Source organism: Manihot esculenta, chromosome 15 (assembly GCF_001659605.2).
Source record: "Manihot esculenta cultivar AM560-2 chromosome 15, M.esculenta_v8, whole genome shotgun sequence".
Lineage (NCBI taxonomy): Eukaryota > Viridiplantae > Streptophyta > Magnoliopsida > Malpighiales > Euphorbiaceae > Manihot > Manihot esculenta.
The window spans coordinates 8,348,016-8,372,159 of NC_035175.2; the positions used below are offsets into that span (position 1 = coordinate 8,348,016).

Below are 24,144 nucleotides of genomic sequence, written 5' to 3' on the forward strand. Positions count from 1 at the left end.
TTACTGCACTTCTGCACATATAAATTGAAAGTTTTTATTAATGGATTTTAATTACCAAATAACATATTTTAATTTTAAATTCTGATACTCTATTTGTTTCTTGTTAAAATATTTTACATATTTCTCAACGTTCAATACTAAAAAAATTAATTAACAAAATAATATTTTTCTATTAAATAACTTTAATTTTTAAACATAGTAAATTTTTAACCCGCGGCTATTAATGAATTAAAATTAAAATATTTTAGAAATTTTTTTTCAAATTATTTATCGCTTTAAAAATTTTTAAATGACATTAATTTTTATTTTTTATATATATTTTTACTAATGTTTAAATTATTTAATATTAATATATAGAAAATATGATTATTTGAAGAGTATTTTAAATAAATTATTTTTATAAAGTTAAAGTTATTAATTAATTTTATTAATTTGAACTTTTGTATTTTGAAAGGGAAATAGTATGTTATTTGTATTCATTATTACTGGATCAGGCTTAGTCTTCAAGCCCAGCCCATTTAATCTGAGGAGTTCATCGGAAGCAAGGAAGGAGAAACGACGTCGTATCAGATATAACATCATTTCAGCCCCTCGTCGCTTCTAGGGTTTCACTTTGATCCATCAATGCGAGCATCAGACCACAGAGCGTTCTCTCTTCCTCGTTTCAGCGCTTTCTAATGGCTATTTTTTAACCGAAAGATTAAATAAAAAGGAAATTTCAAGAAATAAATGGAAAACGCAGAATCTGATGAGCCAGACAAGAAGAGGCCTCACTTGACTTCCCTGCTCTCTCCTTCCATGGCTCGCAACCCCACCACTTCTCCTCCCAGCAACAAAACTGTAATCTTTTTCTTTCCCTATCTCATATGTATTTGAAAATTGGACGCTTATTCTATGTTTCTTGATTTCATTTCAATGAACTTTAAAGTTTTATATTTAATTACTATTTCAAGTTCAGAACCTGAAGCTTCTGTTATTTTTTATTGATAGGCTAATAGAGCTGTTAGGTTTAGTCCACGCTTCCAACTAATCTGTTCCTGTAATGAAAATTAGCCTCAATTGCGTTTGCTGACCATGTTTAGAACCCTTAGTATCTAGCAGCAAGCATTGATATTTCAAAGTGGGCTGTTATTGATAAACCAGCACAGCTCTTTAACTCATTGCAATGTGTGTTAAACTATGGACCTGGCATTGAATTATTAAGTAGTGAAGGTTTCAATTTTGGATTGGAGATGGCAGCTATGTCTATATCTGCGTTCTTGTGTATGTTTGGCTATCAAATTTAAGGAAGCTATTTCGAAGTTGGTTTTATTTTTCTTTCGTTGTCCCCCTCCAGGTTGACGTGGCAGTTCTCCAGGACCAGAACCAAAAGCTTGTTCAGCAATTAGACGCTCAGAAACATGAATTACAGGATATTGAAGCTAAGATTCAACTATTAAAAGAAAAACAAACTTCTTATGATGACATGCTGATCACGGTGAATCAACTATGGAATCAGGTGAAATGAGAGTCTTTTATTGTGTGTTCATGCATGTCTGTTTGCTTGCCGGGGTATCATTTTCATTTCCTTTGCTGTTCTATACAGTTGGTTGATGATCTGGTCTTGCTCGGAGTCCGAGCCGGTGGAGGTCAAGATGGTTTGGAAACTTTGAACCATTCAGACTATTCTGGCGGTATTAACTACCACTATGTTACCTGGGAAATATTGCATATTTGTCCTTTAACTGTCTTATAACCATATTATATGTGTGGTATATTGACTTGAAATGCTATATAGGTTCAATTCCTTCATGCCCAGCAGAGGAGATTTTTCTTTGTAGACTGTTAGGGATGGATTCTATTCAAAGCAATGGAAATAATGGAGTTGTTGGATGTGTTGAAGAAGCCCTTTCTTCACGTCGCTCGTCTACTATGAAGTTGATGAAATATTTGGAAGATATTATTGATGCTCAGAGGGTGAGAACTGGGAGTATAGCTCAGGCCTTGCTTGGAAACCTATCCACAGAAGGTCAGAAGAAATCTTGATGTGAAGTCCAATTGTTAATTGATCATTCTCATATTTATTTCTGTGATTAGGTTAGTCTTTTCTTCATTAATCTTCATAGTAGTACTTTTTATTGGTAATTTTCATTCATTGTTGATTTTTTGTTTCTCATTTGCTGTTTCCAGATAGCATCATTCAGTTCTCAAGGATGGATGATATGATGAAAGAAGAAGCTAAGAATCTACGCAATGTGATTGATGTTCTCCACTTGAAGCATAAAGAGTATACTGATGAGATACAGACTTCTATTAGTCGCAATTCAGTGGATCAGTCTGAGATTAAACGCATTGCAGGTCCCTGAGGCAGCTCTTTAAAATTTCTTTTCAGTACATGAACTTGTTTGTTAGGACATGCATATAATTGGTTAAAATAAATATAGGTTTGGGATTGTGATACCATATATTTGGTCATTATTGCAATTTGCTATTTTTTGGTGATGGCACATCTTAAATCCCTTTCGAAATCTGGATGTGCTTTGTTCATAATTGAAGGTGAGATAGAAGAGATCATGGCTGAACTTGAAGAAAGCAGAAGAAAATTGGTCAATCTGAAAATGCAAAAGGATGCAGCAGCTAGGATGCATACTCCAGCATCAAGTGCAGTAAACGGAAGCTTGACACCTGAAAAGCCGACAGAGAGGTCTAAGGGTTTGCGAGAGTTGAAGGATTCTATTGAAGAAACAAAGGTACATATTAACAGGCATTTTTTGAGAGAGAGTGTGGTTCATGTGTGTATGTTGTGTTGTAAGCACTAAGAAGCAGGATGTGTTATTGAAAAAATGTTGCAGATACTAGTGGCCGACCGTCTTTCTGAGTTTCAAGATGCACAAGATGAAAATCACATTTTATCAAATGAATTGGAAAATCTTCAGGTCTGTTGATATGCATTGTTAACATAGGTTTTATTGGTATACATGTTTTGTCTAGGACCACAAATGTTCACCTCCCTAAGAGTCTAACTGACGATACGGCCTTTGCACAGGAAGAACTGAAGGATGACAAGTATATACATTCATCTCGTCTCTACAATTTGCTAAATGATCAGCTCCAACATTGGCATGCTGAAGCAGAGAGATACAAAGCACTGACAGATTCTTTGCAGGTGTTTGCAACTTTCTGGATTTTGTTGTCTAGCTTTCTTGTACCTTTTGTTGTCTTTTTAAAAGTATAATTTCAGGCTGACAGGTCTCTTGTTGTAAGGAGGGAGAAGGAAGTCAATGCAAAAATAGAGTCAGCAGATTCTGCAAGAAATATTGTTGGCACTTCTGAATCTAGAATTGAAGAGCTTGAACTTCAGCTGCAGAAGTGTATTCTTGAGAAAAATGACCTTGAGATTAAAATGGAAGAAGCTATGCAGGATTCAGGTGAAATTATTTATTGAATTAGTTTTTATTAAAGGTCTAATACTGGGGATACTTTGGTTTACAAAGAAATTTTCTTGATCCAGGGAGAAAAGATATTAAAGCAGAGTTCCGTGTAATGGCTGCTGCTTTGTCTAAGGAAATGGGCATGATGGAAGCACAGTTGACTCGGTGGAAGCAGACTGCTCATGAAGCACTTTCTCTGCGTGAAGAATCCCAATCTCTAAGAGTCCTGTTAAGTGAAAAGGTTGCCTTGCTTTATCATTAAATGTTGGACTCGGGAAATTAATGACTCTCGCTCGTTTTAAATTTTAGCTTTCCACATTATTTTCTGTTCTTTTTATGTCAGTCTACTGGGAGACCTTGTAGTGGTTTGACACGTAAGTCGGAGTTAGTGGGCAGGGGCTTGTATGATGTCTTTTAAGACTAACAACATCGATGGCATTCTAAGTTGGTGTTTGCCAGACGATTACAGTAAAAAGGATTATTATAATTATAGAAAAGCAAAGAGACAGTCGATATTTAAATTGTAATGTTAGGAGCTTCTGGCTTAATAAAACTTAATGGGAAAATTAAACTAGATCCTTGATCTTCGAAGTTGCATTAATTTTTACTTGCAATTTGAACTCTAGGAAGTACAAATCTTTGCAACTTAGTACTTTCGGGTAACCTTTTTCATTTTCTTCAAATCTTAACTCATTTTTCCATGAAATATTGCAAATGAGATAGATAAAGAAAAACTTCAAAGAAATAGTACAAATTTCTGGATTAGATTTTTACAATTAACTATTTCTATGTGAGGCTAAAAATGATTCACCTGAGATCCAAAAATTTTCTCTAGGATTTCTGGCATGATACTCAACCAGTTCATGCCAGTTGTGCATCAAATGAACTTATTCTATGAGCAGAGAAACTGAGCTCATTTTGTCAGACACAAGAGGGTTAGGATAATTGCCAATGAACGTTTTGGTCTTATTTTGCAAGAATTTGTAAATGTCACATTGATGTTGCTACACTTCAGGGTTAAAAAGAAGTGAAATCCCAAGATATGACACTTAGCTGCAGTATCCCCAAAATTTGATTTGTACACCAGTCATTTCTTGTTTTTCCTTGTTTCAAATTTTGAATGGATTGATGGTGCTGGTTATTATTTTTTTCCGTTACTATTTTAAGTTAGAAGTAATTGTCCTATTGCTTATACTATCAGTTTTCGATTAAATAAGCTCCTGCCTTTGGAAATTTACAATCTTCCTTTTGTTGCTGATGCAGACAAATGAACAAAAATGCTTAACTAGCAAATGTGCTGAACAAATGTCGGAAATCAAATCTCTGAAGACTCTGGTAAGTTTGTCAAAACCTGTGCCAGAACTTTATTTCTTGTATATCAGACCTGGGTTTCTCCCATGAACAGTTGATCTCCCATGAACAGTTGAACTCGTACATTTTTTATTGACATCCTTATGATTATTTTGAACTAAACATCCTTATCTTTTTTATTTATGTGCTTTTGTTCTTTGAACAAACTCGTGTGAATTTATCTAACCCACTGTCTGTATCCCCAGTTTCCATGAAAGGATTCTAATTGATCTGGTCTCTCAGTCTCTGCTGATTTTAACCATATGAAATGAATGTATTTCAATTAAAAAGTCCAACATTTTTCTGGTTGTTGTTCCTCTTCTGAAATGCAAAGCATTTGTATCATACACATGATCCTACCTTCTTGTTTTAGTTAATCATAAAATTAAGTTTGAAACCACAATTTTGTTGAATTGGATTGAATTGAGGAATGATGGAGTTCAGACTCATTTAGCTGGGCACATGTAAGCACCCATTTGGCATCAAGGTTCTGGATCAAAAAAGCACCTTTCATAGATAGTACCAATTTGGATGCTATTGGAAAAAACAGTTTGGAAAAAGCTGTTTGTTGTTTTGGAGTTGTTATTATGACTAGAACATATTTTTAATCAATTTTTTAGTGCCCTCTAATATATTTAAAAATTGCCTTCTCCTTTTATGTAAGCAACTTGCAAAACAAATGTACTGTTGGCACTGAGATATGATACTCTCTAATTTAGGGGTAATACTGTTTAAATCATTCAAACATTATTGTGCTTATGTTTCTTTGACCATAAATGAATAATCGGTAACTGAAGAACTTGAGCGTTTTGCAGATTGAGAAGTTGCAGAAGGAAAAACTTGAACTGCAAATAATCTTGGACATGTACGGACAGGAAGGTTATGATAGCAGGTATACTGCTTTTAAGAATGCCATCTCCGACAAAATGTTGGGGAAGCTCATGGTGGTGTTGCTTCTTCTCCTCCTTTTTCTTTTTGTATGTTCTATGCATTCATTTTGAAAAGCTAATGGCCTTTTGGTACTGTTAAAATTCGAAGCTCATATAAGCTTAGGATGCCATACAGTAGAAACATAGTTAATTAAACTCATTGAAGAAGATATTTAAAACAATTTTCCTTTTTTGGGGTGCCATTCTCTTGTGGTTGCAGTTTGATCATAATTAGTTGACTTGATTCTCAGTTTACCATCATAGTCACATAATTAATTTGTTGGGAACTTGGGATACCATTATAATGTGTATGAAAGAAAGAAACTTCTTTGTTGAAGATCCTGGGCTTACAGTATGATACATGAATGAGTTCTGAAAGCAACAAGTTTCATGCAAAAATAGTGAAGGGTAGGATTTTCTTCAAATTCTTCCTGCTAGGATCTTTTAAGAACACGATCTAGGGTGTAAGCCAATTATTTTACTGGCATACTGTAGTCTAAGAGCTGGCGCGTAAAACTAGCCCCATAAAGAAAAGGTATTTAATAGTTGTAAAATATTGCCACTTGACTACATGATTTTTATACAGTTGTTTTAAGTCTAATTTAACTTATTATTAGGTTCCTGCTGATCATTCAAATTCTGGGTCCCAAATTCATTTGATAACTAGTGCTATTTGTGCTTAGTCATTAAGCTTTGAAGTTTGAGCCAGATGGAGCTGATTAACTCTATTATAAACCTCTTTTGGGAGGTCATGATTCTGGCAAATATTTTTTGCTGGTTTGCTAAGAGGCCCCTGATCCCGGGCAGAACTTCCATGGTTTCTTGACTGTTATATAATGATAAACTAAATTGGTGACAAGGTATGACCGCTAGCGTAAAATTAGTACAGTAAAACTTACTGTTACATGCCAGGGCCTGTACATTTTTCCACCATGATAGAATTTTGAAGCTGCCTTATGTTGGTTGAATCAACCTGATGTGTTGACCACAGAATTACATCTTTTAGTTTGGATTTTATAAGCTGTGAAACTGCGTTGTTCTTACTCATGTTGAATAACTTAGACGAGATTCCAAAAGTTGCAACTGTGTAGGAGGACTGCTGTTAAGCGAATGTGACTCCAGCTTTGATACAGAAACCTAAATTATTCTGTGAAAAGCTAGCATTTAGGGCCATGGATTATTCGATGTTGCTATTTTGCTATGATGCAGATTTGATGTTTCAGTCTTTTATTTACTTATTTATTATTTATTTTTCAGTTGATGCTTGTATGCAGATGTCATTGCTTTTGCCTTTCAGTAGGCAACTAGGCATGCATTAATTATGTTTGCCCAGTTCATTGTTGTGAACTCTTTGATTGACAAGCAGAAGTTTAGCAGTATTATAGTTATTAAAGGCATGCTTCAAGCTCAAGGCTCACCAGGCTCCTGTCCTGACGCCTTAAGCGTGTTATGTATCAGACCTGCACCAATTACTGAAACAGAGAAATAGGGAGAGGAAGAGAGAGAAATAGACTGGGTTGAGAGAAGAACTAGAAAGGGGAGAGGATTTAGAGAGAACTAGAGGAGGAGATGTTGAAAGGGAGAAGAAAATGGAGAGTGAAAGAAGAAGAGAGAACAGAATTCTGCATATTTTATTGATTTTTTGAATCTCACAATTACAAGTATGTCCCTCTCTTTTATACTAGTACCATACAACAAGATAACCACCAGTTGACAGGGTGACTACGCACTTTTTCCTTCCAAACTCCTATTCTCAAATCCACTCGGCATCTAGGAATGCCACTTTCTCCAATCAGCTCATCCCATCTCTTTATTTATAACAAAGTGCCTAGGCGTGCGCCTGTTCCAGGCTCAAGACTCTAGGATGGCGCATCTTTATTTCCACCTTTGGAAAATACTTACATTAACAAAAAAGCCTTCTTGAATAAAAAATTTGCCAATCTACGAAAATCTAAATCGATGACTAAGAAGTGTTTGGACTTAATGTCACTGGTGAATTGTGAATAATCAGTTGCTTTTAGTATCTTTTCTCATACGTCATTTCAATATTATCTTATTATCTTTATCATCTCTTCTTTTTGTACTCCTTTATTTCTATTCTATTTGAAATTATCTTTTTTAAATACCATTAGCAATGGTATATGAGTAATTTATTACAGTATTATGATATTACTTTATTTTTTTAAAAAAAAAAGACATTAGTAATATATTTTTCGATTGTATGCCACATATGTCTAAAAAAAGAAATGTTAACATGCTATTTAGGCCATATGCTTCTTGGTTATCTAAAATTTTGCTTTTTTCATTAAATTTTACTACTTGTGCCTCATTTCATTTAGGCTCACACTTGCGCCTTGCGTCTTGGCCCCAAGAACCTTTGCACCTTTAGCCTTAATAACGATGAGCAGTATGCTCTTGAATTTCCCTATCTTTGCAAGAACTAAAATCTAAATGCAATTGGCTACGTTCAATAGTTGTTTTTAGCGGCTCTGGTTAGTTTATAAGTTTGAGGACCTTATGTTAACTTTTGGGATACAAGTTGCTACCAGCTATTTCAGATTGAGCTGTTCAGGCTGGTCTTTTGCCTGTATCTGTTTCTTTACACATGCTTGATATCTTTCAGAATGAATTAAACTCTTTTTTTTTTTCAGAGATATGCTAGAAATAAAAGAATCTGAACGTAAGGCTCACTCGCAAGCTGAAGTCCTCAGGAGTGCTCTGGATGAACATAGTCTGGAGTTAAGAGTCAAAGCTGCTAATGAGGCTGAGGCTGCCTGCCAGCAAAGGCTTTCTACTGCTGAAGCTGAGATCGTGGAATTAAGGGCCAAACTTGATGCTTCTGAGCGGTTAGTTCTGTTGATAGTCAGTTCTTTGAAAGCTGTGTGCACAGAAGGCTTGGTTTGAATTTGTATGTTTAATTGTCAGGAGTTGTCGAATTTACCAGAAAATGTGTGGAAAAAGGTCCTTCCGCCTTTATTTTATCAGGAAGTTTTGTGTAATGACTTCTTTTATTCTTCATAAGAAGGGAATGGATTACTTTTCTCATTTCTATGATCTGTGCTATTTGCTATGCGTAACTACTGTTGTTATTGTCATTTTCCTTTTCTTTTCCTTGAGACTTCAGACATTTGATGCTATTGTAAGTGATTATAAACACAACACCATCCGATGTTGGGCGCCCCATAAATGTGCCACGCACCAGTAAAAATTCTCGGCGTGAGGGGTGTGTTGAATCCCACATCGGTTGTGGAAAGGGGTAATGTGCCCCTTATATGGGCTCTAGGCACTCCTCCCCCTTGAGCTAGCTTTTGGGGTGAGCTAGGCCTGACCCAAATTTAACAATAAACACAACAAAAATGTCAAAACAAGTACAGGTAGTGATGCCTTTTATGAATGCCTTCGTTAACAAATGTCTATTCAGAAATTTATAGAACTGCTACTGTTGCTTTACTTATCATTTTCCAAATGAGGTGAAGTAATACATGTTTTGGTGGTTATGTTCGCATTTAGGTGTCATTTTATTTAGATGTTTGACCTTTTTTCTCAAATATAAGGAAGCACCTAGAATAGAAGGTGCAGGAATTACTACGGATTTTAGAAATACTTAGTTTAGGAAGAAGTATAGGAAACATAGTTCTATTTTAATTAGGATTTTTCGTGTGTTTTGTAATTTGTGATTCCGAAGTAGTGTTGAAATTAAGGTTCCTAATTCTAACTTTAGTAGGATTAAAATACTCTATATATAGGCCTAGGTTCTCTACAAAATTTGGTAGATTCTGCTACAATTGACAGCTGAGTTAAGCTAATAAAATTGAGAATATGTTTTATCTACCAATTGAGGATTTGTTTCTCTGCCTTTTGAGAATTTTTTTTCTCACCTTATTATTCCCCCTTTGTTCTATTATCTCTAATTGGGTTAAAAAAATAAGGAAAGTGAAGATTGCAGTAGAGATGTAGGGCAATCTGTCGTGTTGGAGTCGTAGCTTATCCTTGTTTTATGAAATAACTGAAGATTACTAATATGACTTTGTCAGAAATGAGAAGCAAGTACTAGGGGTAATTAAATTCTTATTCATTTTGTCCTTCTAATCTGGGTGGCCTCCTGGCAGGAGAAAATCTTGAGTGATAAGACATTGTATATTTGAAAGATGACATGAGCTTGTTAATTGATGACGATTATGAGTAGGATTTTGACAGATATGTGAAGCAGGGTGTTTCGCAAGAATGATGGTTGTTTTTTTCTCATCCTCCATCGTATGGGAGTGACGTCTTGGAAGGAGAGAAAGTCGGTTTTCAAAGATATAGTTAGGGCTTGATTTTTCTTGACAGAACCCTAAGTTGGTTAATTGTCTCCATGATTGTAGGAGAGTCATTTATAATGAAAATTTTGATCAACATTTCTCATATCTTTGGGAAGGAAATAAAAGTATTTATATGACATGATATTGAGAAAACAAAGATTTCATTTGCTAATTGTTTGAGAGAACAGAAAAAGTTGTCTGAAAATTTAGTTGATTGTGCCTTCTGAGATTGTTGTGGACAGAATTATGCTTATAAATTAGCAAAGTTTTCTGCATCATGCTGGTGTTTGTGGTATTTGGATAACATTTCTATTTCTCTTTGGAAGTGCTCCTGGTTTTTCATTTTTCCTGGGTGAATGGAAGCCTTTGTGGAGATTATGACAAAACAGATGATACATATCACTCATGTAGTTGAAGATTCTGCTATTATTTTTACCTTTTAATTTCTTAGGAACTGACACATTATTGGCAATGTTTTGTTGCTCCTGGTACAGAGATGTATGGGAGCTCTCGGAAGCTATTAAAAATAAAGATAGGGAGGCTGAGGCATATATCTCTGAAATTGAGGTTGGTTGCTTTTGACCTTTCTGTTTTAACAGCTTTTTGGTTGTCTGTAGAAGTTTTTGTTTATCAGTAATTACCTTCTATCCTTCTGATTGTTTGCCTATCCTTCACTTCCTGATTTTAAATTTTTTTACTCCAGACAATTGGTCAAGCATATGAAGATATGCAAACACAAAACCAACATCTTTTGCAACAAGTGACAGAGAGAGACGACTACAATATCAAGGTCTTGCCCCTAGTGACCTGTTTGTTGTGATTGTAAAATCAGTATGTTACATTATTAAGTAGTGAGAAGCTTTACCTTGCTGTACATTATTATTGAGGTTTTATATGGCAGCTTGTTTCGGATAGTGTGAAGACAAAGCAGGCACAGAGCACTCTACTTGCAGAGAAGCAAGCCCTGTCAAAGCAACTTCAACAAGTTAATGCATCAGTAGAATATTTAAAAATGAGAATTGCCCAGAGTGAGGACCAGGTACTGTTTTTAAATGCTCTGTGGGCGTATTCACTATTGCTTATTCTATATCAACTGATAATTCAATCTTGCAGATGAAGGTTTGTCTGGCAGAGGCAATCGGACTTACTGAAGAAGACAGACATCTTGCTGTCAACCTTGAAACTGCACGGTGGGAATTGATAGATGCTGAGAAGGAGTTGAAATGGCTAAAATATTCTGGTTCTTCTTCTGAGAAGGAATATGAGCAAATCCAGAAGAAGATAGATGAAGTTCAAACTGAATTACACAATGAAAGGTGGGTTTAATATGTTTGTGATGATTAGATTTGAAAGTTTGATCTTATTCTCTGTATCAGATTCATTTCTATTGCATTTTGTAGCATTGATGTAAGAGTAGAGACCGACATATCCTGCATGGCATAAAATGTTTGCGTCTTTAACCCTCCTCCCTATATCACATACATGACGTTTGCATTATCACTTAGCAGAACTGTGTTTTCCTGTTGATGCAGAACCCAATTTCTCACCCCATAATAATTCAGTTACAACTGAAAAACTAAATATGTCCATACGGTCTTTTCTAGAGAGACATAAATAGAAAATTTGTTAAATACCCCTACCAAAATATAAAATTTCCCAGCAGCCTACAAAATATAAAAGAACTTGTCAAATTTCCTATTATTAAAAGAAGAGAATAGTTGTGAAGAGAAGAGGTTTTTCCCTGCAAGATGAGCTTGGGTCACAGACAGGATATATAGAATATATGCTTATGCGGATGAATATAAACTACATTACTAAATATAGTTGATATTTAGATGAAATGTAGTTAAATTAGTTGATGGCTGTTACCTGATCTTTTTGGCTTGTGGTTCCACCCAGAGCTGGGTTACTAGCATACCACCCACTTAGACACCATTTAGTATTCAGTAGTAGTGGGTAGTGATACTTGATTAAAGCATGTTACACTTAGGATTGTTCTAATGCACTTGGGGGTTTAGAAGTTGGTGATAGGTCATCTGCAAGAAGAACGTGAAATGAAGCTGAAATAGTCTTGTAATGTCTCGAGCCATATCTGTATAGTTGTATTTAGTGCTCATTATATCTGATTAAGTGCTTTTGTTAAGCCAGAAGTGAAAGGAAGAAACTTCAGGAGGAGCTCATGGAGTTGAATGATAAGATTGCTGAGCTGAGTTCTGAGAGTGGTGAAGCTGCTATACAACGACTCCAGGAAGAACTGAAAGAATGCAAAAGTATGCTCAAGTGCAGCGTGTGTTCTGACCGGCCAAAGGAGGTAAGTGCACCTGTTTGCTGGCATGTGTAGGAAACTTTTTAGTGCTCAGTGCACTTGAAGGTAGTAAGTATCTCACTCGAGGGATTCAGTTGAAAATGTGGAAGGATGATCCTACGGTGAATGAGAGAGGGTGCTTTACTTATAAGTGCACTGGGTGTATCAAACAATCTCGTGGCTTGCACCTGTTTAATTATGTTAGCTCCTTTGAGTAAGTTTGATATATTTGGGTTAATCTCTTATTTGGCAGGTAGTAATAGTGAAATGCTATCATTTGTTCTGCAATCCATGTATCCAGAGGAACTTAGAGATTCGCCATAGGAAATGCCCTGGATGCGGAACTGCATTTGGTCAGAGTGATGTTCGGTTTGTGAAGATATGAATAAGGTTTCTTCATTTTGTAGCTGTAGTTTTGATTGTGACTGGTGTCATGGGAACCTAACCTTGGGAGAGAAGCATCACTCTCTGGTGTCTGAACTCGCATCTTCCTAGTAGAATAGAAAAATGGAGGTTTCTTATTTCCATGTAATTAGTAGAAATCATGTTTCTGTAAATATAGGAAATGAAACAATAGCAAGGAAAAGAAATGTCTATAAATGCCATATTGTCTTGTCCATCTTGATTTTTTTTCTCATCATCAGTTTTTCGGTTTGATTATATATGGAGATAGTATTTATGCGAGCATGTATTTTCCATAACTTTACCCATATCTTTTGTGTCTGCAGTTAACACTCGTCTCTGGTACGAGTTCTTAGAATAATTAAGAATGAAACCAAAAAACATAGAAAATTGTGGTGAAGGCCAAGTATGTGGAGACATAATCGAGTCATATGGGATATTAAAACAACTACCCAGTTGGAGCCACGCTTAAATATTTAATTTTATAATTGTTTACCTATTTTTTTGGTAAGTTTAATTTACTATAAAATTAAATTTTTTTGGATTAAGGTTTTTAATTTTTTTAATTATATTAACTATAAAAAATTTTAATATTAATTTCTTGATTTAGTCAAAAAAGTTATTTTTTTTTTATATTTTTGAGATGAGTTAAATTTAATTAAGACTTTAAAATTAATTTAAAGAAAAAAGTAAAAATAAGACAAATTAAAAAATTGAGCGGCATGACTAAACCGATTCCAAACAAAATCGTTAAGAACGACATCGTTTTCTCGAGTGACCTTAGCCCATTGACTGTTAAGCTTAGAGCCACCATCACCGTCGTCGTCGTCGTCGTCGTCATGATCTGATCACCAATACTTCACTCAGTTCAGAGATATTTCCCATTCTCAGTGAAAGCCAAGAACAAGAAATGCTACTCTCTCTGGTACAATCCATTTACACTTCACCCTTTCAATCCACGATTCACACTAACTTTAACAATTCGAACGCTTGTTTTCTACCCAAATCACTGTTTACCAGTTTTGATGCTAATCATCCTTCAAAATCCCTGAAAGGATTTCTTTATTTAAGGGAAAGATCTTGTAATACTGCAAAAGGATCACAACCAATGCTTCTCTGCTTGAGGCTCCACTTTTATTTGCAGGCAGGCTTTGCATCTTCTACGCACTGTTGAAGGCTGGTTTAGCTGGATCAATAGCTAACCCACTTGTCTCTGGTACTTCAATGATGGCTTTTGTTTTTTCTTCCCTTTCTTTTGGGTAGACTTGAGTTGCAAGTTGCTTTTTGTTCTAGGTGTGGACGGTGCAGGTGCTGAATCAGGTGATTTGGGATTCTCTAAGTGGCTTGAGAACAAACAAGGGAAACCAGGTTAGCGGGTTTGTTTCTTGTATTTCCGTCACACAGTGATTTTCACACTTTTTCTTTTTATGAATTTCTTTCAGCAGTTTTCAATCATAGATGTTGGAAGAATCTGGAATCTTCTTTCAGTTTCAATCTTATTGGACGTTGTAGTCTTTGAGATTATCTGGTCAATTTCTTTTAACTTTTTTCTTTCCTTGTGAGGCCAAGTTTAGTCAATTTCTTCAGCTTTCTCTCTGCATTTTGAAATGACAAGACATTGAGATCATGAAGATGAGTATTCAACAATAAATTGTGAATTAATATAAAATTTCATCAAATAAATGTTAGGTCTTCTAAAACTAGGAATCATATAAACTAACAGTGTTGAACTTGTTGAAGAAGAAAGATGTGATTTTGTACAACATGATGTTAAACCACTATTGTCTGGAAAGACTGATTTATTGTTATTCGTTTGTTCCTAAAATCTTACAGGAGTAGAATTTTATCGGGGGTTAATTACCAAGGAAAAAGGAAGGCCTAAGACATCGTTTCAATATGCAATTATAGCTAACTTTTAGATTAGTCAATTATAATGTATAATTATTCCATGAAAATTGTGACCAAATTACCTGATTTAGTCCCCCCGTAAGATTAAAACGTAAATGGAGAAATTAAACACGCCTTCTGATATAGTTAGTAGCCTAATATCAATAATCTTAGCTTCTGTATCTGAGTAGCTTGGCTACAATTTACAACAAATAAGTAAAAGCATAGGCTATTATTTATGATTTTTGAGGTTCAGGCTGTAGTGCAAATTGGTCAAAAGTTAAGCTTTTCTTAATGGTAATCCTTTTCTTTAATATTTAGATACAAGTTTTAAAATTATAATGACTTGATCTCCTTGCTAGATGATCTTTAACAAGTGTCCCCACTTGTAACTAAAACCATTTTAATCTTCTATCTTTAGGAATATGTTTCAAGAGTATGTTTTTTTATATAATAAGGGCCTTCAGTTAATTGTGGATCCAAAGAGGAGTCTGGTGCTGGAGCTGAGATTGAAGGAATAACTAATTAGGTTGAGTTTGAAGATTCAAGTAAGCAAAATAACAATTCATTTGTTGGCTTGAGATTGTTGTGAGCCTAGCTTTCAAATTCAATGGATGATTTGTGGTGTTGTAGTTTTCCCACTGGATACTCAATCCCACATGCACCAAGTTCTCTCTCTCTCTCTCTCTCTCTCCTTATCTCCCTCCATAGGTTTATATTTTTGCTAGTATTAAGTTCTAAATTTGGGGGAAGGGTTTTTTCAATTTGGAAGATGTAGTAGATATTATTTAACCGATGGCTTACACAATAAGTGGCATTTTTTCGTCTCACCTGTAAAGTTCTCAATGCCGTGTGCCAAGCTACTTTCTGTTTAGATTCCAACAGGTTTATGCATCCTTCAGCGACAATAGTTTTTTGTGTGAATTTTGGTGTTCTTATGTTTCTAAAATTCATTCAGGGAGCAAGTAGAATCTTCTTAAGTATTGGAGGATTTAAAAGTTTGTCAATTGTTTACCTTTCTTTTTCCAGAGGGTATAATTCCAATGTTTTAAATTTTTTCAGCAGACAAGGAAGCAGCTGACAAAAGGAAATTGGTGAGCAAATGGCATCCTACAACGAAGGGAACACTTAAAAGGAACTACAGGGTGCCTTCCAAATCTGAAGGAAGACGCCTTCTTAAAGCAATTGCATCATTACTATCTGATGATGATCATTTTACTGATGCCACTTCCCACAAGGTAACGCCATGTTAAAAAAACAATCTCTAGAACTCTAATTCCTTTGTCCTTCTAAGTGCATTGGCAAATGTGGGAATTTGAAATAATGCTTGGACTGACATTCTGCAGAATTTGTTTTACTGTTATAGGGTTGTCAAATTAGGAGAGAGACTGCTCATGGCGAAAGTGTGTGCTGCAACAATGTGAGGGTTTTGTTTGATGAACTCCCAACCCCACATCTGGTGGTGGAAATCACAGCTTTTCCGGCAGGTCCTCTCACAGAAAATGACTATGTCAAGGCTGAGAAATTAGAGAGAGCGCTTAGATCTGGCCCTTCTGTCTGAAGTCTTCTTCAGAAACTTCTCCTTTTGTATGTATTCAAACTTCACTTGTACATAAAAATCAACAAGTTGGGAATGTAACCTTCTGCTTTTTGCCAATCTTACCACTTTTAAAGGCGACAGTGGTCATCTAAATGAGATTATTTTGCTTCAATATGATATAGACAATGCATCATTTCTTGCTTGCTATGCATTTATATGCTCCCCATTCCCACATCTTTGAATGGCGCACGTTTCATTTTCTCCAATCTTTTCTTTTTCAATATTTGGGTTGATCATGCAAGAAGAAAGAAAGATTATTCTGCAAGGACTAGGAGACGGTTATAGTCCAGGTGACTTGCTGCGGGTTATTTTTGAGGAAAAAAAGAAGAGAAAGAAAAGAAGAGCTTTGAAATAAAGAATAACTTTGCCCTTTACTTAACGGAGATTCATGAATAATTGGAGATATTATGATACAAATCGACATTATTGTTATAAAAATTGAAATTGACCACTTTTTTTAGTACCTTTTTTTTTTGTCTAAAAAGAGCATAATTAACCAACGATATGAAAATGCCTAAATGATAACAAATATTCTGAATATGTCAATCGGCCAAATTCAAATTCAATAGTGGGTTCCTTACCAAAAAGAAAGAAATATAATGGGGCATTGTTTTCTTTCCACCCGGAGGACCTCCACACTAGCAGTAAGCTACAAATTTCTATTGGGAGGGTAAAGTACAAATACTGAAAGGGAAATACTCATATTTTGCACTATAGTTCGGTTTAATAATATTAGTAAACTCATCTGTTATATCAACTCAGATGATGAAAATTTCCACATCCTCCCGCGTCTTCAACACTCCTGTTGATTTTAGGAGAGGATTTATAGAAACATAATATAATAGTCATCTCCAGTTCTACTCCTTCAAATATGACCACTTTAACACAACTCGCTATACCTCACAAGAAGTTGCATTTCAAAGAGAAACAAGAAACAGTTTGTTTCAGAAAAACCTAAATTAGCCAATTCATTCTAAACGCTTACTTTACTCCGACAGAGGCCATCAAATCTTCATATTCAGGGTCAGTCTCCTGCTTTCTTCCATTTAACAGATTACCTCCTGGCTGTTGAGGCTTTATAGGAACAGAGGTTGGTGAAAATGGATCATAAATTTGTTGCCCTCCAGGACTAGGTGCAAAAGACAGATTTCTGTTGGATTGTTGATTTGGTCCCATGAAATTGCCACGCGGGGTTATAGGACCTGGATAATTATGCTGAACTTGTAGGGGATTCCCTGGTCTAGGAGGAAAGGGGCCTGGCAAATCAGGCAGTCGGGCAGCCTGACTGAAGTTTCGAGCTGGAGGTATAATTGGACTTGCATTTGAAAATGCTGGAACTCTGGGTGGAACTGGGCCAGCAGAATTGCCAACAAAAGGAATAGCGGACATGTGAGCCTGAGTTTGACCCATTTGATTGCTTACCTGTGACCTTGGAAATACAGGCATACCAGGTGGAGGAATTGAATTTGGCACAGCCAACCTGAAAGATGGTGCTGGAGGTGATGGTTGCATCATTGGTCTAGCAAGTGGAGGATCCTGAGTCATAGGTTGATTGCTTGGCCTCAGATGAGGTGCCAGATTCTGCGGATGACAAGGTTGAAAAGTGAAATCACCAGGACCTGAATGCTGCATCGCAGGACCAGCTATTGCTGGTCGTGTGAGAGTAGGATTTGACACATTTCCGGGAAAGGATCCCGCAGTTCCAGACTGCAGAGTTGGCTGTGATGCAGATGTCATTGGCAAAGAAATTGGCGTGCTTCCCGACACAGGGTTTATTAATGCATGAGATAGAGGTGTAGAGGAAGAACTCACTTGAGGGGGCAGAACCGAAACTAAACTTGAGGCTCCACTTACTTGATTCATCAGAACATTGATTGAGGAAGGAGCAGATGGAAATGATACAGGAGGAACTATATTAGCTGCAGGCATTGTTGAAGGCAGTGCAGAAGACAAAAAACCTGATTGTGGAACTACTGGCCGAGGCCCCTGCAAAGAACCCATGGGAGGAACCATTTGTCCCATGTTACCTGGAACTAAAGGTGCTGGAACACCACCGGAAGCCAGAGGCCATCCAGACGAGCTCCCCACAGATGTCAATGATCTGTCAGATTGTGGTCCTGGTGGAACACTTGACACAGGCTGAGGCAATGATGGCACTAATGGTCCAGCAACTGGAGATGGCATGGCAGGTGGGGCTTGGTTACCAGTGAATGAAAGTGAAGCCAAGACATTAGATTGAACAGATGAAGGCTGAGGAGCTGGCATGGGAAGGTTTCTTGGTGCATATGGATGTGATGGAACTTGAATCGGCAGCTGTGGCCTGGAAGGAACAGGAGACCCATTTAGAAAATTTGAATTGAACCCAGGTGAAGGAATTGGTCGAGGCCCAAACAGTGAGGGCATGCTTGTAGGAGTCAAAGGTGATTGTACATGCAGAAGGTTGTTATCAATTGGTACAGAAGAATTACGAAGGGGAATGAAGCCAGGAGGGTGCACTTGAGCTTGAGCTGAGACTGATGGTAACCATGGTCCTTGGTATTGAAACTGACCTCGTTGAGGAGTTTGTGCAGGTCCAAATGCTAATTGTGTCACTCCCTGGTCACCATTTGGGACTCTAAAAGGAGCAGATACCTCCTGACTTTGATTTGGAACATTCACATTATTCCCGGCCACTAGACTTCCCTATAAAAAAGCAAGCATAATTCTGAATAATAATAATTAACCAAGTGAACACAAGCCAAAAATAAAGTAATCACGTCCAAACTGTAAAATTTAGATGAACATCAATGAAGATAAAAATATTGATCTTCAGAATGGTCAAACTCACTGATACTGAGGTTATTAGCAATTCAATTAGGGCAACTGCTTCATCAACTTTCTCAAATGTTTCGGCTGATACATGAACATACAACTCCTCATAAGCCAAGTGGGTCTCATTCATATCAGATGGAGAAATTTCGACCTGGGAAAGGAACAAGATTATTTGAGCAATTGCAGAATATCATTGTTTCCATAGTTACATACTGACAAAATTTTGAAGGAAGATGTGAAATGGATAAAGAAAAGAATTAGAAGAGGAAGATGAAAAGCAAAATGTTCAGGTGCAATTATATTTATGAGAGTAATTTCACATTACACATATGATTTACCTTCTTTCCTGCATTTGCTTTGGTACCAAATACTCGTATTTTAGCTCCAGTTTCCTGAAACAGTAGTAGAAATGAATAGAAAATTAGAAATCAACTCAAACACACATCACAACAAACAAAATGCATCGAGCCATCCCTTGTTTACCAACAAGCAGTAACATAAGATGGCACCAGCCAAACATACCTTTTCTAGTCGCTTGTGAGTCTCTCCTCCTGACCCAAATAATAGACCAACAAAATTGCACCCAGGGTGATCTTTGACCTGCAGAAACCTCGCCATTACAATGTCTAATCACTATTTAAGTCACAAAAGGATAGCTAGGACAGACTTAGAATGCATAAAGGTCAGTCCACTCATAATATTGAAAATCCAACCAGCTAATTGCACTTGGAAGTGTTTGTGGATTCATAATTTCTAGCCTGTTTACTGAACTCAATGACCACAATTACATCCCAATCAAGCTTTCAGGCTTAACTGAATCCAAATTCAAGTAATTTGCTTTTTTAGTGGCTATTGCCTAATTTATTTGTGGCACATATTTCCAAGGATCATCATCTAAAACTAAAAGAATAAGATTACAGAATCGAATCCTGAAAGTAATTAAATGCCTTTTTATATAATAATTGCAATTGCAGAATATAGAAAAGATGAGATAGAAATCAAATCAAGCAATCCAAACTTTAACCTACAGGAATTGGAACTGAGGCCTCTTTCAGCAAAGGTTCATAATCAGGTGGTGCCTTGTAGCTTGGATTCAGTTTGAGTATTTCACCTGGAAATTAAAAAGACAATAATTAAAAGAAAATGATGCCATATATAGCAACTACCAGTCTATGAAAGGAATGGGTATAGCAAGCCTAGCAGCACCCAAAGCTTTGACCTGATTTTTATTTCTCCCTCTTTTGTTTATTTACTTTTTCTTTTAGTTCAAGTGATTAAAAGAGCTAACAATTTATAATCAAGTACATTTCTCTGGTTCAATAGCTGAAATGGTGGTTTTGACAATAGGGGCCAGAGCTTATTTTCATAGAAAAAATGCTGAGCTAAAAAAGAAAAGGCCAACAGTGAGCAAAATCACATGCTACTCATGAGATGAGAAGGAAAAAGTCATATTTTTTCAAAACCCACTCCATTGCCTTGTACTCAACTTCAATTCCTCTACTCTTTCCCTCCAAAAATTTTTCAAATTGAAAATGCTAACCAGTGAGAGAAATCAGCCAAATGCACTAGATGAGAAATTTTCAATCCATTTAAGCACTTGACTGCATGCTCTCAAATAGTAAACACTAAAAATATCAGGGCACTGCCAACATTATTTCTGCAAAGGAATGTACAATTGAAAAGAGATAGAGAAGAAAAATCAAGCATACCTATAATCTCCCGCCTTTCAAGTTTCAACTCCTTCACCAAAAATTAAAATTGTAAGAGCTCAGGAACATACAAATGACAATGAGGAAGTAGAAAGTATTCTTCGAAAAAGGGATGCACAATCAACCATAAATTTACCTTGATGTCAATTGGTGGACTGGACAACTTGAGATCTGCACTCTGATCAGCTTGTAGGTCTTGAGTTTCAACAGGTTCCAGAATTCCCAACTCCAGCTTTTGTGTGATTTGATCCACTCGAGTCTGCCCAAAATGTGTATATCACTTAGTGGCACCTGGAACGGGAAGCTTCCATGTGAGCCATTCACACGGAAGACACTGACATTTTAGCACCCAATGGGAAAAGGCAACCTTTAATTGCTTCCAGCTGAGCAATATTTTCCTCCCACAAACCAGGGCTATAATGCCTCCTACCCCATTTTAAATTGAAATACTTTACATTTGAAAATTGACATTTTGATATTGAAGTTGAGATGTGTGTTTTTTGAATAAAGAAAAAATAGTTACTATGATAAAGAATATTTAGAAGACTTACTACTTGCAGGGAAAACCTAATCTACCTGATATGCTAAGGCTCTTCCCCTTCTAACTGCAGCATCCTGATATGGATCTGGACCCCATTTCGTTTTCCTCAGCTCCTGGTTCTTACTGTCTTCATTGGCTGCATCATTGCCTCCTGACTTCTTACCTCCTCTGAAGATTGGAACCAATGAACCTGATAGTTTGTTTTTTGGTATGACAAATCCAGACTTTGCAGCAAATATAGAGACCTTTGGACCAGTGGTTGATGCACCCGACGAAGTATTTATTGCAGACATCTTATTCTTGTGGTGTTCAACTGCAGATGTCTGGTCAACCTCAGCACTCATCTTATTCTCCGGTCACCCTTGTACTACACCTAAACAAAGTAGCAAACCAATATATAAATATAGCAACAGTGTAAGGTTTAATCTCTGACACTCGCCACTTTCAATATAACCTGCAGAACTAATCATAACAAGGCAAAAACCAAATAATATGAGCTTGTCTGGAACAAAGGAATTATGGAAAATTATAAGGAATTCATTTACACATCTATACTTCACACGTTCAGAACCTCCCAACAATTAATTTGAAAATTTACATCATTAATCTCATGGAATTTATTATACTTGCTCCCCCATCCTTATCTCATTCCACTCCATCTTCCTCAAGTTCTTCCATTCCTTCACTTTCCCTTTCTCCTCCTCCAACTTCAAAGTTATCCCACATCTCTGCACAGTCCAACCCTATTTCCCCTCCGTCCATGTTCAGTTCAGCATCAGGTTTCCACTTCCTTTCACACTATTTCCCCTCAGTTTCATCAAAACAAACCAGCTAAAAAGCAAGTTCAGATATTACAGATATAACGTAGTGAAACTACACAGACGAATGAAAATGCACATTATAATCAACTACTGCACAAAAATATTTCCAACAGGAGATTAAAAAAAAAAAAAAAAAAGACAAATCCATTCCACTACGCTACTACAAAGAATTATAAGTACGACAAAAATTTAACAAAATTACACTTCTCTTAACTTTATTGCAACCGTTTGGTTAGATAAATTTCAGAGGGGGAAAAAAAGAGGATATAAAACAAATTCCATCAATACCTAGCCCTAATCTTAGCAACAAAAAATTCATGAGAGATAGAAGCGTACCTAGGGCTTTTCAAGTGAAAGAGGTCAGAGCAGAGGATTTGATATCAGGAGCAGCCTTGAGCAAAGCAAGCAAAACTGTAAAAGGTATCTGGAACTCGAGCTTTCATTTTGGCGTTGAAGGGCCGAGCTACGATACGGAGCCGTTTAACCGCTAGTCTTGGGCCGCAACCTAACCTACCAAAGTGAACACCCACTAAATTGGGATGGGTCCAATCAACCCGACGCAGCATTTCGACATATTTTGCCATAGAATAGGAAAATAATAGAAAAAATCTAAAATTGAAATAATATTGTAATATTATCTAAGACAATAAAAAATAAATATTTACATTTGTTTGATTTTGATGATTAAGATTATTACCCCTTTGCTAAAATTTAGGAAAATAGTGTTCTTTGTTCAAGCTTAATTTGGTCCAGCCTCTACCAAACAACCATGTCTGTCATTTATTTTACTGTCCCCATTATCGATGTCAAATTGCCATGTATGGTTTTTATTTATAGTAAAATTTTCACCCAAATATATATTTATATCTTTAAACTTTATCAAAATAATCTTGTAGAGCTTACGGAAGAAATTTTCACCCAAATATATATTCAAATTGCCATGTATGCTATCTGGTTTCGCAAAGACCAAATGTTACTATCTTGGATTTTTGCGTCGCTTACGGAAGAAATTTTCCCGTATGTGATTGGTCTTAAATCTTCTCAAGAGGTTTGGAAAGCATTAGAACAATCCTTTGGTGCTTTATCTCAAAATCGACAACTGCAATTACATATTGAACTTCAATCTCTCAAGAAAGATGATTTAACTGTCTCTCAATTTCTCAACAAAGCCAAAGCCTTAGCTGATGAGCTTTCTGCTGCCGGGAAACCTCTCTCTCCTGCAGAATTTAATGCTATCATTTATCGCAACATTGGAGCTGATTACCATTCCATTATTACATCATTAAATATCAGACCAGAACCTGTCTCTTTTTATGAATTACATGGTCAGTTGGTTGCACATGAAGTTCTTCTTCAAAGCCTCTCACATCCGCAAGCAAATATGGTTGTTCGAAACTCATCTGCTTCTTCTTTTTCTAATACATCTGATGCAACAAATAGGACTCGTAATAATGGTGGCAATCGTACTAATCAATCTGGAGGTAATAGGCCGAGGGGACCTTGCCAAATCTGTAATGGCAGAAACCATACTGCCAATGTTTGTCGTCGGCGTTTTCAACGGAATTATTCTGGACAATCAGGACAGTTTGTTCAAAGTCAGCCTCGTCCTTATCAGGCTCGACCTTTTAATCCTCAGGCGAATTATGTTGCGGCTCCATCTCCTCTACCACAGCAGCCGCGAACATGGTATCCAGACACTGCTGCCAATTATCATATTACTCCAGATTTGCAATCACTGAGCACATATAGTGATTACAATGGCAATGATAATCTGCAAGTAGGTAATGGTAATGGTTTACAGATTGCTCATACTGGTAACGCAACTCTTCCTTCTGCATCTGGTTCTTTTCGTTTGCATAATGTTCTTCATGTTCCTCAAATTATTAAACCTTTACTATCTGTTCAAAAATTTACCAATGACAATTCATGTTTTTTTGAGTTTTGGCCTACTTTTTTTGCTGTGAAGGACCAACGCACGAGGAAGGTACTGATGCAAGGACCCAGTGAAGATGGAGTGTATGCACTAAGATTTTCAAAACAAGCCATGACTGCTACTGTACCTACCATGGATGATTGGC

General features: G+C 36.4%; 3 protein-coding genes across 6 annotated transcripts; 2 read left to right on the forward strand and 1 right to left on the reverse strand.

The window, feature by feature from the left end:
• The first annotated feature begins 592 nt into the window (after positions 1–592).
• LOC110601634 (E3 ubiquitin-protein ligase BRE1-like 2) lies at positions 593–12,914 on the forward strand. 3 transcript variants are annotated; one of them, XM_021738845.2, is made up of 19 exons: positions 593–840; positions 1,337–1,498; positions 1,586–1,673; positions 1,778–2,008; positions 2,170–2,337; positions 2,536–2,729; positions 2,832–2,915; positions 3,026–3,145; positions 3,221–3,407; positions 3,491–3,651; positions 4,674–4,745; positions 5,576–5,652; positions 8,341–8,535; positions 10,485–10,557; positions 10,694–10,780; positions 10,892–11,029; positions 11,104–11,306; positions 12,139–12,301; positions 12,549–12,914. In XM_021738845.2, the coding sequence occupies exons 1-19, from the start codon at positions 730–732 to the stop codon at positions 12,678–12,680; spliced, it is 2,646 nt and encodes an 881-aa protein (XP_021594537.1). In that variant the 5' UTR covers positions 593–729; the 3' UTR covers positions 12,681–12,914. The 3 variants fall into 3 exon arrangements, with proteins under 3 accessions (XP_021594537.1, XP_021594538.1, XP_043806993.1); XM_021738846.2 differs by lacking the exons at positions 593–840; positions 1,337–1,498; positions 1,586–1,673 and having other exon boundaries at positions 1,936–2,076; XM_043951058.1 differs by lacking the exons at positions 593–840; positions 1,337–1,498; positions 1,586–1,673; positions 1,778–2,008; positions 2,170–2,337 and having other exon boundaries at positions 2,590–2,729; positions 2,806–2,915.
• A 631-nt stretch (positions 12,915–13,545) lies between these two features.
• On the forward strand, positions 13,546–16,301 carry LOC110601022 (the record flags this gene model as incomplete). Its single annotated transcript, XM_021737998.2, has 5 exons — positions 13,546–13,621; positions 13,839–13,913; positions 13,991–14,065; positions 15,647–15,822; positions 15,951–16,301. Coding segments are annotated over 5 exons (597 nt in total), but the record flags the coding sequence as incomplete, so codon positions are not given.
• A 559-nt stretch (positions 16,302–16,860) lies between these two features.
• LOC110601021 (leucine-rich repeat extensin-like protein 5) lies at positions 16,861–22,554 on the reverse strand. Of its 2 annotated transcripts, XM_021737997.2 has the most exons (10): positions 22,403–22,554; positions 21,281–21,618; positions 20,841–20,963; positions 20,705–20,735; positions 20,024–20,106; positions 19,518–19,595; positions 19,334–19,387; positions 19,012–19,146; positions 17,997–18,866; positions 16,861–17,903 (listed from the first exon to the last, which is right to left on the reverse strand). In XM_021737997.2, the coding sequence occupies exons 2-10, from the start codon at positions 21,587–21,589 to the stop codon at positions 17,166–17,168; spliced, it is 2,421 nt and encodes an 806-aa protein (XP_021593689.1). In that variant the 5' UTR covers positions 21,590–21,618; positions 22,403–22,554; the 3' UTR covers positions 16,861–17,165. The 2 variants fall into 2 exon arrangements, with proteins under 2 accessions (XP_021593689.1, XP_021593688.1); XM_021737996.2 differs by having other exon boundaries at positions 16,861–18,866.
• Positions 22,555–24,144: the final 1,590 nt, after the last annotated feature.

What these genes read in the sequence shown, in the direction of transcription:
- LOC110601634 (XM_021738845.2), top strand. Translation starts at nt 730, where the DNA reads ATGGAAAACGCAGAATCTGATGAGCCAGACAAGAAGAGGCCTCACTTG. An exon ending in AGAAGCTATGCAGGATTCAG is followed by an intron (nt 3,408 to 3,490) that starts GTGAAATTATTT and finishes TTCTTGATCCAG; the next exon opens with GGAGAAAAGATATTAAAGCA. An exon ending in CAGGAAGGTTATGATAGCAG is followed by an intron (nt 5,653 to 8,340) that starts GTATACTGCTTT and finishes TTTTTTTTTCAG; the next exon opens with AGATATGCTAGAAATAAAAG.
- LOC110601021 (XM_021737996.2), bottom strand. Translation starts at nt 21,589, where the DNA reads ATGAGTGCTGAGGTTGACCAGACATCTGCAGTTGAACACCACAAGAAT. An exon ending in TGAAAGGCGGGAGATTATAG is followed by an intron (nt 20,107 to 20,704) that starts GTATGCTTGATT and finishes TTTAATTTCCAG; the next exon opens with GTGAAATACTCAAACTGAAT. An exon ending in TGCTAATAACCTCAGTATCA is followed by an intron (nt 18,867 to 19,011) that starts GTGAGTTTGACC and finishes GCTTTTTTATAG; the next exon opens with GGAAGTCTAGTGGCCGGGAA.